This window comes from Papio anubis, chromosome 4, assembly GCF_008728515.1.
Source record: "Papio anubis isolate 15944 chromosome 4, Panubis1.0, whole genome shotgun sequence".
Taxonomy (NCBI): Eukaryota; Metazoa; Chordata; class Mammalia; order Primates; family Cercopithecidae; genus Papio; species Papio anubis.
In genome coordinates this window covers 60876905-60890213 of record NC_044979.1, presented here as the reverse complement: position 1 = coordinate 60890213, position 13309 = coordinate 60876905, and the positions used below count along the sequence as shown (strand labels likewise).

Below are 13309 nucleotides of genomic sequence, written 5' to 3'. Positions count from 1 at the left end.
TGGTCTTTTCACAACCAGCAATTCTGCATGAGCTAGTTCTTCAATTGATAAATAAGGGGATAACTAGTGAGTTTTGTATTGGTAAATGCTTATGTTTATATTATGTTTATAGCCTGACGTCATTGGTATTACACCTGCATTAATCACTTTGCAAAACAGACCCTTGAAATAACCACAGTACAGAGAGGGTAATCTAGTAATAATTGACAGGACATACTATCCAGTATTCAAAATATGTCTTTTTTTCCCCCAGACTACAGCTGTACATAAATGAACCTTTGATCTATGCACAATATTTTTATTCAAGAAAGTCATTGAATAAAATATTGTTTGTGACCCCCTTTGCTTTACCCTCTTTTTTTTTTGTTTCCCTGCTTTCTCTTTCTGATGGATTTTCACAGCAAAAAAGGGCAAAATGAAGGGCAAGTATTTTCTTGTTGCTCAATTTCTTTCTGTTTAGTACACTTGACATTTCCACTGATATTTTCCTTCCTATTGGATATTATCCTCTGTGCTTCTCATTTACTAAATTTTCCTTCATGATCACTCAAAACTTAGCAGCAAAAAAATGGTAGAAAGAATATGCTGTATTTTCATATGCAACCTGGTTCACACTCAAGTTTTTTCTTGGACTTAAGGAGTTTTGTTGTGTAGCCTTCCGCTTACTAATTCATACCTAATATGAGGAATGTTATTAATTCACCAAAGGCATTAATGAGTTTTTTTAACATTGTTTTCTGTATCATAATATTGGTAAACTGTTTATATAAATAATTGGTCTTTAAAATACCTCTGGCATAACATTCACATCAATCACTTTTTAAAAGATATTTGGTTATAGTAGGGTTAGATCAGAAAATTATAGACATTGTATTTTCTTTAAAATAACTGTGGGGATCCATGTTATGAAATTAATCTATATTATAATGTTATTATATTGGGAAGCATTGAGGACATTTATATTCATTGATATGTTTCAATTTTAGGATGTAAGTATTCTATTTTCAATTTTTCTTATTAGATAATCTTTCTCATGCCTTATTATTATTATAGAATCTCTGGATATATACTCTGAATTATCTATCTAATCCTGTAACATTTTCTTTGCAGATTCGGAAACCCTGAAGCCAGATCATTTTGAAGAATCTGGCTATACATTCATAGCACCAAGGTTGGTTTTGTTGTATTTTTGATACATCTTGTATCAGTAGCTAGGCCTTCAGCAATAGTTCAGAATTGGGTCAAGACTGCTCTGGATTAATTCCATATCACATTATGGAATCAAAGGAAATAATTACTTTAAAACTGAAACAAAATCTTATTTATTCATTTCTTTACTCATTCAAATACGGGAGGCCGAGGCTGGCAGCTCACAAGGTCAAAAGATCAAGACCATCTGGCCAACATGGTGAAGCCCCATCTCCACTAAAAATACAAAAATTAGCTGGGCGTGGTGACACGTGCCTGTAGTCCCAGCTACTTGGGAGGCTGAGGCAGGAGAATGACTTGAACCCAGGAGGCGGAGGTTGCAGTGAGCCGAGATCGTGCCACCGCACTCTTGCCTGGCAACAGAGCGAGATTCCATCTCAAAAAAAAAAAAGGCAATTACTAAGCAATGTAGACTCTGGGATACAATGGGAATAAGATGGATATAGGCTTTGCTCTTGTAGAACAACCAGTGCATCCAACAATAATAGAAAATTGTGTATTTGCACCTGTGAATATATATACACACACACATACACAAATATACATATATAAATACACATATATGTACCAATATTTATGTGTATCTTTACACGTATGGATAGAATGAACATAATAATGGATTTTTTTAATGGTCTAATTCAACTGTCTGGGAGAAATTGTTAACAGTGGCATTGCTTTACATAGTGTTTTAGATGCACCTCATTTCTTCCTACCCAAGTTTACTTCTCTCTCATATAATCCCCCTTCTTTATCACACATGTACATCTTTTTCCCCATCTTGATTTTCTGTAATTATTTGAAACTATTCAATAATCGAAGGATGTTCTTTATTTTACTTTCTTTCCTCAGTTTTTGACTCCTAGTCCATGGCAGACACATATAATATTCAAATATAATTCCCATTAATCTGGGAACAATTTACATAGAAGCTTGGATTATTAATTTTTCACTTTTCTTAAATTACTCCAAAAACCCAAAGATGCATATAAATTGTTCTGAGTTACCTTTTAATTCCTGCAAAAGGATATTTCTGGATTCTGTTTCTACTTTAACATAGGGAATATGGGTTTTTTGAGAAATCTGTGTTAACAAAGCATATTCTTGGCTTTGTGAGTGCCCCTATCCTTGAGAAACTTATCTTGCTTGAATGTCCTTTAGTGTGTGACACTGGTGATTGCGATGTCCTTTGACACTCCATGCTTTCTCTTGCTTGATGACACACTATTCTGATTTTCTTACTCCCTCTCTGGATGCATATTCACTGTCTCTTTCATGGGTTTCATTTCTTCTGCTGATCACTCATATGAGAGGGCTGCAAAGGGTGCTAGCCCAGGCTCCCTTTTTATCTGAGACTGCATTCAGACCACAAGCCACCCATCTGTTCCCTGCCTACAGGTTAGGTTCATAACTCCCAAAGCTATATGATGGCCATAAACATCTAGAGACAAAGACATATGTGTTTCATTAATATTTCATTAAGTTATTGAATTCTATATTGTATCTATTTTCAGACTTTATATATTTCAACATGAGACATTCATATCTCATGGAAACCAGACAAGAATATCTCTTCAATGTGCTTCAGATTTAGCATCTTATAAATAATTGTTTCCTTTGGAAAGTTCTACCTGTATTGCCTCAGAGGAGAAAATGCCATCCTCCCAAATGAGCAATCTTGAAACCTGTTAGTTGTCCTTCCCTGCTTCCTTTCTCTTGTGTCTCACTTCTAATCAATCACCACGTCTTGCCCATTCTGTCTTATGAGTATCAAGTATATCTGTTAATCTCAGCTGCCTCTGCCCTAATCCAGGCCTCTGCCTTCTCTCATCTAAACTACTACATTTGCCTCTTACTTGATCTCCCTACTTTCATATTTACCCCATATTTCTTAATGCTGTCTCTGTTCTGTAACCAGAGAGAGTTTCTAAAATGTGAAAAGAAAAATCATTTTTCTCATCTTCTAAATACAGGCCAGTGGTTCTATATTATCTTTGTGATTATCTGTGCTTTATATTATAGCTTTCAAATGCTCTTCCACCATGTCCTGGTGTACCAGTGTGGTCCCTCACACTCTAAACCGGGGCCCATCTACATCCTGTAGATCAGCTATCAATTTTAAACATAAAGTTTTATTGGAGCACAGTGATGCTTATTTGTTTCTGGAATGTCTTTGGCTGCTTTCTCTACAAACACAGGGTTGAGTAGTTGTGGCATAGACTTTATGGGCCACAAAAGCCTAAATCACTTGCTCCATGGCCCTGTCAGGGAAAGTTTCCCTACCTCTACTCTAAATTTCAGCCATACTAACCTCTTTCAGTTCCTAAATGCACTGTTTTCTTTTCTTTGTTTCTTCTTTCTTCCTTTCTTTCTTTTTTTTCTTTCTTTTGCTTTGTTTCGGTTTTACCTCCTTTCTTCCCTTTTGGGCTACACGCATATATATGCATCCCACTCCCTCCGAAATCCAAACTTAAAAGTTCCTTGATGCGGGGATTTCTTTCCTTTCTTCACTGGTGTAAGCATCCTTCCTGCTTCATAGAATTCTCAATTTCTCTTGGGGAGCACTGGCCACATTTTATTTACTTTCTTCAACAGACCATGACTGTCTATTTGACTTAACATTCACTTACATTCAATGTAACATTCAGTACATTGAATCCATTGCTGGCACACAGTAGGTGCTGTATAAATACCTGGTGACTGGAGAATCTGTAAACATATAAAGAATATTCTTAAAAATTGTATCACTAATAATACCTGCAATCTTATTAGTAGTTTTTGGACGCAAGTCACTTAATTAATTTCAAGTTACTTTGAATTAGTGAGAGCAACTTTAACCCACTTTAACTAGAAAGAATCTTCTCAGTATTAAGGAGAACATTAGCTAGGAAAAAAACCAGGTCCCGCAGAATATTAACATAACAAAAAATTTAAGAAGGGATTAAATTAGGCCTGCTATGTTGGCAAGACTCTCCATCTCAGGTCTGTATTGTTCTCTACAGTTTCTTCCCTTGTCTCTCCCAGTTATTAAGTAACAGATTATGCATGTTGGTTTTCTCAGCTTCACTATAAGACAAAGTGGAAACTAGGGTAGAATCCAGATACATAAAGAAAGTATTCAATTCTAATTCCTAATTCATAGGCAATGGATTTTGTTTAATCCAGCAGGTATTAGTGTAGGAACAATTTCTGTAGTCAGTGTCACATTTCACATTTTTTTTTTTAACAATTCAAAGTTTTAAAATATATTTACATATATGTACAACTATCACTAGAGTTAATTTTAGAACATTTTCATCACTATAAAGAGAAATTAATTCTCTGACCTTAACTGTTACCTACCCATCCTTCCTCCAACCCTCCCCAGACCCACGCAAACACTAATCTATTTTCTATCTCTTACAGCTATATGCTTGTTCTAGACACATCGTATAAATGGAACAATATAATACGTGACCATTTGCATCTGCCTTATCTCATGTAGCATGATGTTTTCAAGGTTCATCCATGTTGTAGCACGTATCAGTACTTTTTTATAGCTGAATGATATCAATACAGCTGACTAGAAAACTGGAATTTACTTACGTGTTTAGGGGAGAAGAATATACTTGAGAAGGAAGAGTATTTGGCATGTGGGACAAGCCAATGAATGTCCACTTCAGTTAACATATGTTAAGCCCTTTATGTGCTTGATTATACATATATAATATATATAAATATATAACATATATGCAATATATATTATATATAATATATATAAATTATATATATGTGCTGTTGTGAACAGTGTGTGTATATATATGCATATGCACTTTTTTAAAAATTTTAAGTTCTGGGATACATGTGCACAATGTGCAGATTTGTTACGTAGGTATACATGTACTGTAGTGGTTTCTGTACCTATCAACAAGTCATCTAGGTTTTAAGCCCCACATGCATTAGAAATTTGTCCTAATGCTGTCCCTCCCCTTGCCCTCCAACAGGCCCCAGTGTGTGATGTTCCCCTCCTGTGTCCATGTGTTCTCATTGTTCGACTCCCACTTGTGTTAGTTTGCTGAGAATGATGGCTTCCAGCTTCATCCATGTCCCTGCAAAGGACGTGAACTCATCCTTACTATGACTGCATAGTATTCCATGGTGTATCTGTGCCATATTTTCTTTATCCAGTCTATATCATTGATCGGCATTTGGGTTGGTTCCAAGTCTTTGCTATTCTGAACCATGCTGCAATAAACATACGTGTGCACATGTCTTCATAGTAGAATGATTTATAATCCTTTGGGTATATAGCCAGTAGTGGGATTGCTGGGCCAAATGGTATTTCTGGTTCTAGATCCTTGAGGAATCGCCACAGTGTCTTCCACAATGGTTGAACCAATTTACACTCTCACCAACAATGTAAAAGTGTTCCTATTACACCACGTCCTCTCCAGCCTCTGTGATTTCCTGACTTTTCAATGATCACCATTCTAACTGGCATGAGATGGTATCTCATTGTGGTTTTGATTTGCATTTCTCTAATGACCAGTGATGAGCTTTTTTAATATGTTTGTTGGCTGCATAAATGTCTTATTTTGAGAAATGTCTGTTCATATCCTTCGCCCACTTTTTGATGGGGTTGTTTGTTTTTTTCTTGGAAATTTAAGTTCTTTGTAGATTCCAGATATTAGCCTTTTGTCAGATGAGTAGATTGCACAACTTTTCTCCCATTCTGTAGGTTGCCTGTTCACTCTGATAATAGTTTCTTTTGCTGTGCAGGAGCTCTTTAGTTTAATTAGATCCCATTTGTCAATTTTGGCTTTTGTTGCCATTGCTTTGAGTGTTTTAGTCATGAAGTCTTTGCCCATGCCTATGTCCTGAATGGTATTGCCTGGATTTTCTTCTAGGGTTTTTATGGTTTTAGGTCTTACATTTAAGTCTTTAATCCATCTTGAGTTAATTTTTGTATAAAGTGTAGGGAAGGGGGTCCAGCTTCTGTTTTCTGCATGTGACTAGCCAGTTTTTCCAGCACCATTTATTAAATAGGGAATCTTTTCCCCCATTGCTTGTTTTTATCAGGTTTGTCAAAGATCAGATGGTTGTAGGTGTGTGGTGTTATTTCTGAGACCTCTGTTCTGTTCCAGTGGTTTATATGTTTTTGTACCAGTATCATGCTATTTTGGTTACTGTAGCCTTGTAATCCAACAGATAAACAGAACCAATGACAAAAACAACATGATTACCTCATTCAATGCAGAAAAGGCCTTCAGTGAAATTCAACACCCCTTCATGCTAAAAACTCATAATAAACTAGGTATTGATGGAACATATCTCAAAATAATAAGAGCTATTTATGACAAACCCACAGCCAATATCATACCGAATGGGCAAAAGCTGGAAGCATTCCCTTAGAAAAAGGCACAAGAAAAGGATGCACTCTCTCACCACTCCTATTCCAACATAGTATTGGAAGTTTTGGCCAGGGCAGTCAGGCAAGAGAAAGAAATAAAGGTATTCAACTAGGAAGAGAGGAAGTCAAATTGTCTCTGTTTGCAGATGACATGATTGTATACTTAGAAAACCCTATTGTCTCTTCCTAAAATCTCCTTAAGCTGATAAGCAACTTCAGCAAAGTCTCAGGATACAAAATCAAAAAACAAACAAAAAAAAAAAAAATCACAAGCATTCCTTCTTTTTTTTTTTTTTTTTTTTGAAACAGAGTCTCGCTTTTGTTTCTCAGGCTGGAGTGCAATGGCGCGATCTTGGCTCACTGCAACCTCCACCTTCTGGGTTCAAGCGATTCATCTGCCTCAGCCTCCCGAGTAGCTGAGATTATAGGTGCCCACCACCATGCCTGGCTAATTTTTTGTATTTTTAGTAGAGATGAGGTTTCACTATCTTGGCCAGACTGGCCTTGAATTCCTGACCTCGTGATCTGCCTGCCTTGGTCTCCCAAGGTACTGGGATTACAGGCACGAGCCATGGCGCCTGGCCACAAGCATTCCTGTACACCAATAATAGATAAACAGAGAGCCAAATCATGAATGAACTCCCATTCCCAGTTGCTACAAAGAGAATAAAATACCTAGGAATACAACTTACAAGGGATGTGTGTGAAGGACCTCTTCATGGAGAACTACAAAACACTGCTCAAAGAAATAAGATTAAGACGAGGGGGGAGGGGGGACGGATTGCATTGGGAGTTATACCTGATGTAAATGACGAAGCTGATGGTGCTGACGAAGTTGATGGGCAGGCACACCAACATGGCACAGTACATATAATAAACCTGCACGGGTGAAGAAAATGGAACTTAGGTATAATAATAAGAAAGAAAGAAAGAAAGAAAGAAAGAAAGAAAGAAAGAAAGAAAGAAAGAAAGAAAGAAAGAAAGAAAGAAAGAAAGAGAAAGTGAGCAAAGAAGGAAGGAAGGAAGGAAGGAAGGAAGGAAGGAAAGAAAGGGAAAGAAAGGAAGGAAGGAAGGAAGGAAGGAGGGAGGGAGGAGGGAGGGAGGGAGGGAAGGAAGGGAAGGAAGGGAAGGAAGGAAGGAAGGAAGGAAGGAAGGAAGGAAGGAAGGAAGGAAGGGAAGGAAGGAAGGGAAGGAATGGAAATATTCCCATGGAATAACACAGGAATTCCTTACTGCCCAAAGTAATTTATAGATTCAGTGCTATCCCCATCAAATTACCACTGACTTTCTTCACAGAATTAGAAAAAACTAAATTTCATATGGAACCAAAAAAGAGCCCAGATAGCCAAGACAACCTAAGCAAAAAGAACAAAGCTAGAGGCATCATGCTACCAATTTCAGAATTATAAATTTTATTGAAGTTTTCCCCTTGAGTGCATGTCTTTTAATATTATATGTGATAAAACTAGAAGTGCTACTGTATCCCAGAGTAACTTAGATGTCTCAAAAAGTACAGAATTTGTATGATTATGTTAGGAAGGGAACAAGGTGCTTTCTGCATTTTTTTAATGTAACATTACTTGAAAGAACAAATTACAGAACTATGGTTATTCAGACTTGGATGCTCAGCAGATATTTTCTCAAAAATAAATCAGATGAGCTTTTTACGTCGAAGAAAACAACTAAGAGTATTTGCTGCCAGTGACAGAAACTGAGCTTTCAAACAAAAATTAGAATTTTGGGAAAGTTATATACGCTACTATGTACATGATACCTTCCCAATACTTAATAATGAGTGTAATTTGTCAATATTGTATAATGTATCATTATTTGGAAGTTGTATACAACTCATTTTGTAAATAACCAGTTTATGATTTTACAAAATCACAGATGCTTAAAAGATTAAAGTGTAAGAAAGAATATGGAATTTTAATGTAACAGAAGACAAAAAAAAACTATTAATGTTGTTTCACATTCCATGTTACAACTACCCATCAATAAATTACAAATAAACAAGTTTGAGTATGTTATCAAAAAAAGAACAGCCACAATCTCCGAAAAAAAACAAGTCTCTCATCTCTGTGAGGACAAAGTTTCTTTATGTACCAAAACAAAATCTTGCAATTGATTGCAGAGACATACTTGTCTTCTCTTGTCAGGAATTAAAGATAATTTGCAAATATGTAAAACACTGCCACTTTTTAAAATCTTTTTTTAAATATTGGTAATATTTTATTAAAATATGTTAACATGTAATGAACTTTAAGATTTCTAGTTTTTTTTTTTATTTTCTGGGGTTTTTTTTAATTTATTTTCTATTTTTTTATTTTGAGACAATCATAGATTCACATGCAGTTGCAAGAAATAATACAAACAGAACCTATATACCCTTTACTCAGTTTCCTCCAATGGCAACATCTTGTATAAGTTTAACACAGTATCACAACCAGGAAACTGACATAAATACAATCCACTAATGTTATTCAAATTTCACTAGCTTTATATCCACTCAATTGCGTTTGGGTATGAAGTTTTTTAAAATTTTACTTTAAGTTCTGGGATACATGTGCGGAACATGCAGGTTTGTTATATTGGTATGTATGTGCCATGGTGGTTTGCTGCACCTATCAACTTGTCATCTAGGTTTTAAGCCCCGCATGCATTAGGTTTTTGTCCTAATGCTCTCCCACCCCTTGCTCCCATGCCCCAAGATTTCTGTTTTAATTGCTATATGAGACTCCTAAATCTGTGATATACAATGATAATAGTATAGTAGCTACACCAAAACCTAATATTTAATGAGCACCTACTGTCCAAAGGCCAAATGTTTAATTCACATTGCCTATAATCACCACTTACTGGCAAAGTATTGGTCCATTATAGAAGTGAGGAAATGGAAGTTACAAGAAGCTCAACGGTTTGCAAAGTCTTATAGCTAATTAAAAAAAAAGAGTTTTCACTACGTTTAATTACCCTGTAAAGTTTCGATTTTAATACCTAATATGTCAAAATGATTTTTTTTTCAGAGATTACTGCAATGACCTGAAAATATCGGATAATAACACTGAATTTCTTTTAAATTTCAATGAGTTTATTGATAGAAAAACTCCAAACAATCCATCATGTAAGTATGCATTAATTCAAAATGATTGCTTGAGTGTGGTTCTATTGGTTTATAGTATATCATAGGATATGATAGTCATATTACTTTATGTTGTACTGGTTGTTTATTTACTTTATAACTTTCTAATAGTAAAATGTAACAATTTGATCCTTAATTTTGCAAACTAAAGAAATGTTATTTCATTATTTAGTTACATCAAATTTTCAAAACAAGGTAATAGATTCTTTCATATGGTTAAACGTAAATATGGCACGCTCATGTTAGCTCCTCTCAAATTTAGGAAATTTAATTTTGAATGATCTTTTGAAGATTTTTTATAGCATTTTGCCTGCTATATAGAGAAAAACATACATTTTTATAAATTTATTTATATCCTTCAAATAATATAATGAGTTTTAATATGGGTAGAATAAAAACCAAAGTATAAATAAAGATGTATCACTTAATGGTTTTCTTCCTTCCTGACATTCTATTTTCATCACAAGTTAACTTTATGTCTTAAAAAATTATGCTTCTGCAATTTTTCATTTATGCGGTAAATCAAGTTAAAATAGACAACAGAAAATTAGTAATTATTTTTTAACCATTATATTTGTCTTTCAGGTAAATTTGCATCATTCATACTCTAAGCTTAATAGAAAATTATGGATACTTGGCTTTTAAATCATTAGCAAATCTAAATCTTTTTTTTTTTTTTTTTGAGACAGAGTCTCGCTCTGTCACCCAGGCTGGAGTGCAGTGGTTGGATCTCAGCTCACTGCAAGCTCCGCCTCCTGGGTTTATGCCATTCTCCTGCCTCAGCCTCCTGAGTAGCTGGGACTACAGGCGCCCGCCAAGTCACCCGGCTAGTTTTTTTTTGTATTTTTTTTTAGTAGAGACGGGGTTTCACCGTGTTGGCCAGGATGGTCTCGATCTCCTGACCTCGTGATCCGCCCGTCTGGGCCTCCCAAAGTGCTGGGATTACAGGCTTGAGCCACTGCGCCTGGCCTATCTAAATCTTTTTTTCTCCTAAAAAATATTTATTATAAAAGCACTACCAGAACAAATACTGTACAAATGGGAAATAAGAGGAAAACCAAATTCATGGCAAAATTTATCTTCATAAATAAAATTTGGAAAAAGAATAAGTACACATATTTGACTTTTTTGGTTCTCTTTCAAAGAGGAGTCTCTTTGTTCTTCTCTTCCCCTCCCTCCTTTTCCTTCTCCTCCTTTTTTTTTTTTTTTTTCAGTTATTTATCTTTCTATCAGGAAGGGTCAAACAAAGCACTTTATCAGTTATCAAAAAGGCAGAGCCCTTCTTAAAGCTGCCCTTAACTTCAATTTATTGCATATGAGAAGAAATAACTTTCCAGCTCCTTCACTTTAGCACAAATTAGTTAGTGGCTTCAGTGAGCCACTCTGAAAACCTGTCATGGGAGCCGAAGTCTACATTGATCATGTCTTCACATGATGATTCCAAACCTTTCTACTCAGTACAAGCTCACTGAGACTGAGCTAGTGCCTTCGAAATGTTATTTTACGTCATTATTTCCTATTAACGAGTACTAGGCATTTCCTAGAGAACTGTAATAAGATTGTTGATTATTCCTTTAATTGGATACCAAAGTTATGAAACACTCATATTCCTTGCAAAAAGAGTTTATCAGAAATGTTTTTCTTAACATACTTTTCAGAACACTGTGAAAATTGGAATCACTCCTTTTTATTCCAAAATAATTGGAATCACTTATTTTAATCCAATTTTTATATCTATATCTATTTATTTTGTTTTACCTAAAGGGATTGGAGGCAATTAGAACATTGACTTTCCAAATGAACTGTTTTTTTAATGATTCAGTTTCTAAAATAATATAGTAAAAAAAAAAGAGTGTCTAGAATGAATTAAAATTTACTCCAAAATAGGGATTAAATTGATCCTTTAATCCTGGGTGTAAGGCATATTAACTTAAAATAATTAAAAGCAACAAAAATGTTTCCAGCCTATCTCACTACTACCTTGTATCGTAATAGGATGTTAAGAACATATATTCTTTATTTGAAAAGAGTCAAATTTTATCATAAATGTGAAATTTCAGAGGGTACCTGTTAGGTTATTTCAGAGCTTAATGGGTTGAGAGGAACAAGGAGAATGGGAAGAAGGCAGACGTTTTTGTTTAAGAATATGTAATAATTGACCTTTGATCCTCATCATCTGTTTCCTCAATTATCTTTAAACTTGGGCTAATATGCACTTCAGTTGTTCAAGAAATGACAACCTATTATCTACTTTGGTATTGGTTCTGTGACCAATACCAGTAGATTTCAAAATCATTCTTGGGATTGTACTGCTCTGTGATACTCATTCCATTCCTTGCTCCTCAGTGGGTGGCAATGAATTTTTCATAGTCTTATTTACTCCAAGATTATCCTATGTTTTGATATTTGTGATAGAAAAGAATGAAAACAGCTTTTCTTATAACAATGAAAGTGAAAGTAGACAGTAACTTTTTGTTGAATGTTTTTACTTGATAATTTCAGAGGTAGTTCTGTTTCTATATATATACATTTTATATACATATATAAAATTTGATGTGTGTGTATACATTAAATTGTCACAAAATTATAGTGGTTGGGAATCACCATGCTACCATACAGAAATAAACAAAAACACAAAAGAAAGACGATTTCCTGTTTCTTAACATAGCTTATTTCATACTTTGATAAAGTTTACAAAATAATTTGTCTCATTTAGAATTGATTTTTCTGCTACTAAATCCATTTATTTCCTGGAAAATGTGAGGCAAGATAAACAATATAAAAATTACAAAGAAAATGAATATGGAATATATTTTTAAATTCATAGAAATATCTACTCTAAACTGCTTTTGAAAATAGAAAATATATTTTTCATTATGATCATAATTTTAGAACTGTGAGTGTAACTGATGATCTCCTTTTTCTGTGTTAGGTAACACAGATTTGATTAATAGAGTCTTGCTTGATGCAGGCTTTACAAATGAACTTGTCCAAAATTACTGGAGTAAGCAGAAAAATATGTAAGTATTTGTTCTTATTAATAAAAGTATATATTCTGCATTTCAGTTTCGTTTCTCCTGTGGAAGTTGGGTATGAGTCTCAAAAATTTACAGTTCATTAGTAATATTTGATAATTATTTCTCAAGAAAATCACTGTACAGTTGTTGACAACTTGCATTTTCACTTGTGGGTGTTTTTCAGTACTAGTGTCTGCCATTACTCAGCTTTTCATGCACATACACTTCAGGGTGAATAAACCAAATTAAATTGGCATGATTGTGTGTTTCTGTTTGTGCTGAAGTAGGATTTCTAGTCAGTGTTTATTTGGATTTCTAATAGCACTACCACACATCCAGTCAAGAAAATCTGAATATGATTCTTATTTATAATCTCTTCTCCACCCCATTTTCAGTCACTAAATGCTAAATATTTCTCCTAGCAATGTTTTCTTCTTTACCTCATAATCAAGGCCCTAAGATCCCATTTCTAAGAAATCACAGCAACTGATTTTTCTGCCTTTAACGTTCTCCATTCCTCCACACGCAGCTCCTAGTCAATTCTCCATACAATTC

General features: G+C 34.7%; 1 protein-coding gene across 11 annotated transcripts in view; it reads left to right on the top strand.

Annotated features, from left to right (window-relative positions):
* CACNA2D1 (calcium voltage-gated channel auxiliary subunit alpha2delta 1) overlaps positions 1-13309 on the top strand; it is a 506034-nt gene that overhangs the window by 467614 nt on the left and 25111 nt on the right. For 7 of the 11 annotated variants that reach the window (XM_021936123.2, XM_021936118.2, XM_021936122.2 and 4 more), the window contains 4 exons: positions 402-422; positions 1111-1171; positions 9622-9719; positions 12670-12757. In XM_021936123.2, coding sequence (XP_021791815.1) covers positions 402-422; positions 1111-1171; positions 9622-9719; positions 12670-12757 — 268 coding nt within the window. The remainder of the gene's footprint in view (positions 1-401; positions 423-1110; positions 1172-9621; positions 9720-12669; positions 12758-13309) is intronic. The other 4 variants (XM_021936120.2, XM_021936126.2, XM_021936125.2 and 1 more) reach the window with 1 other exon arrangement.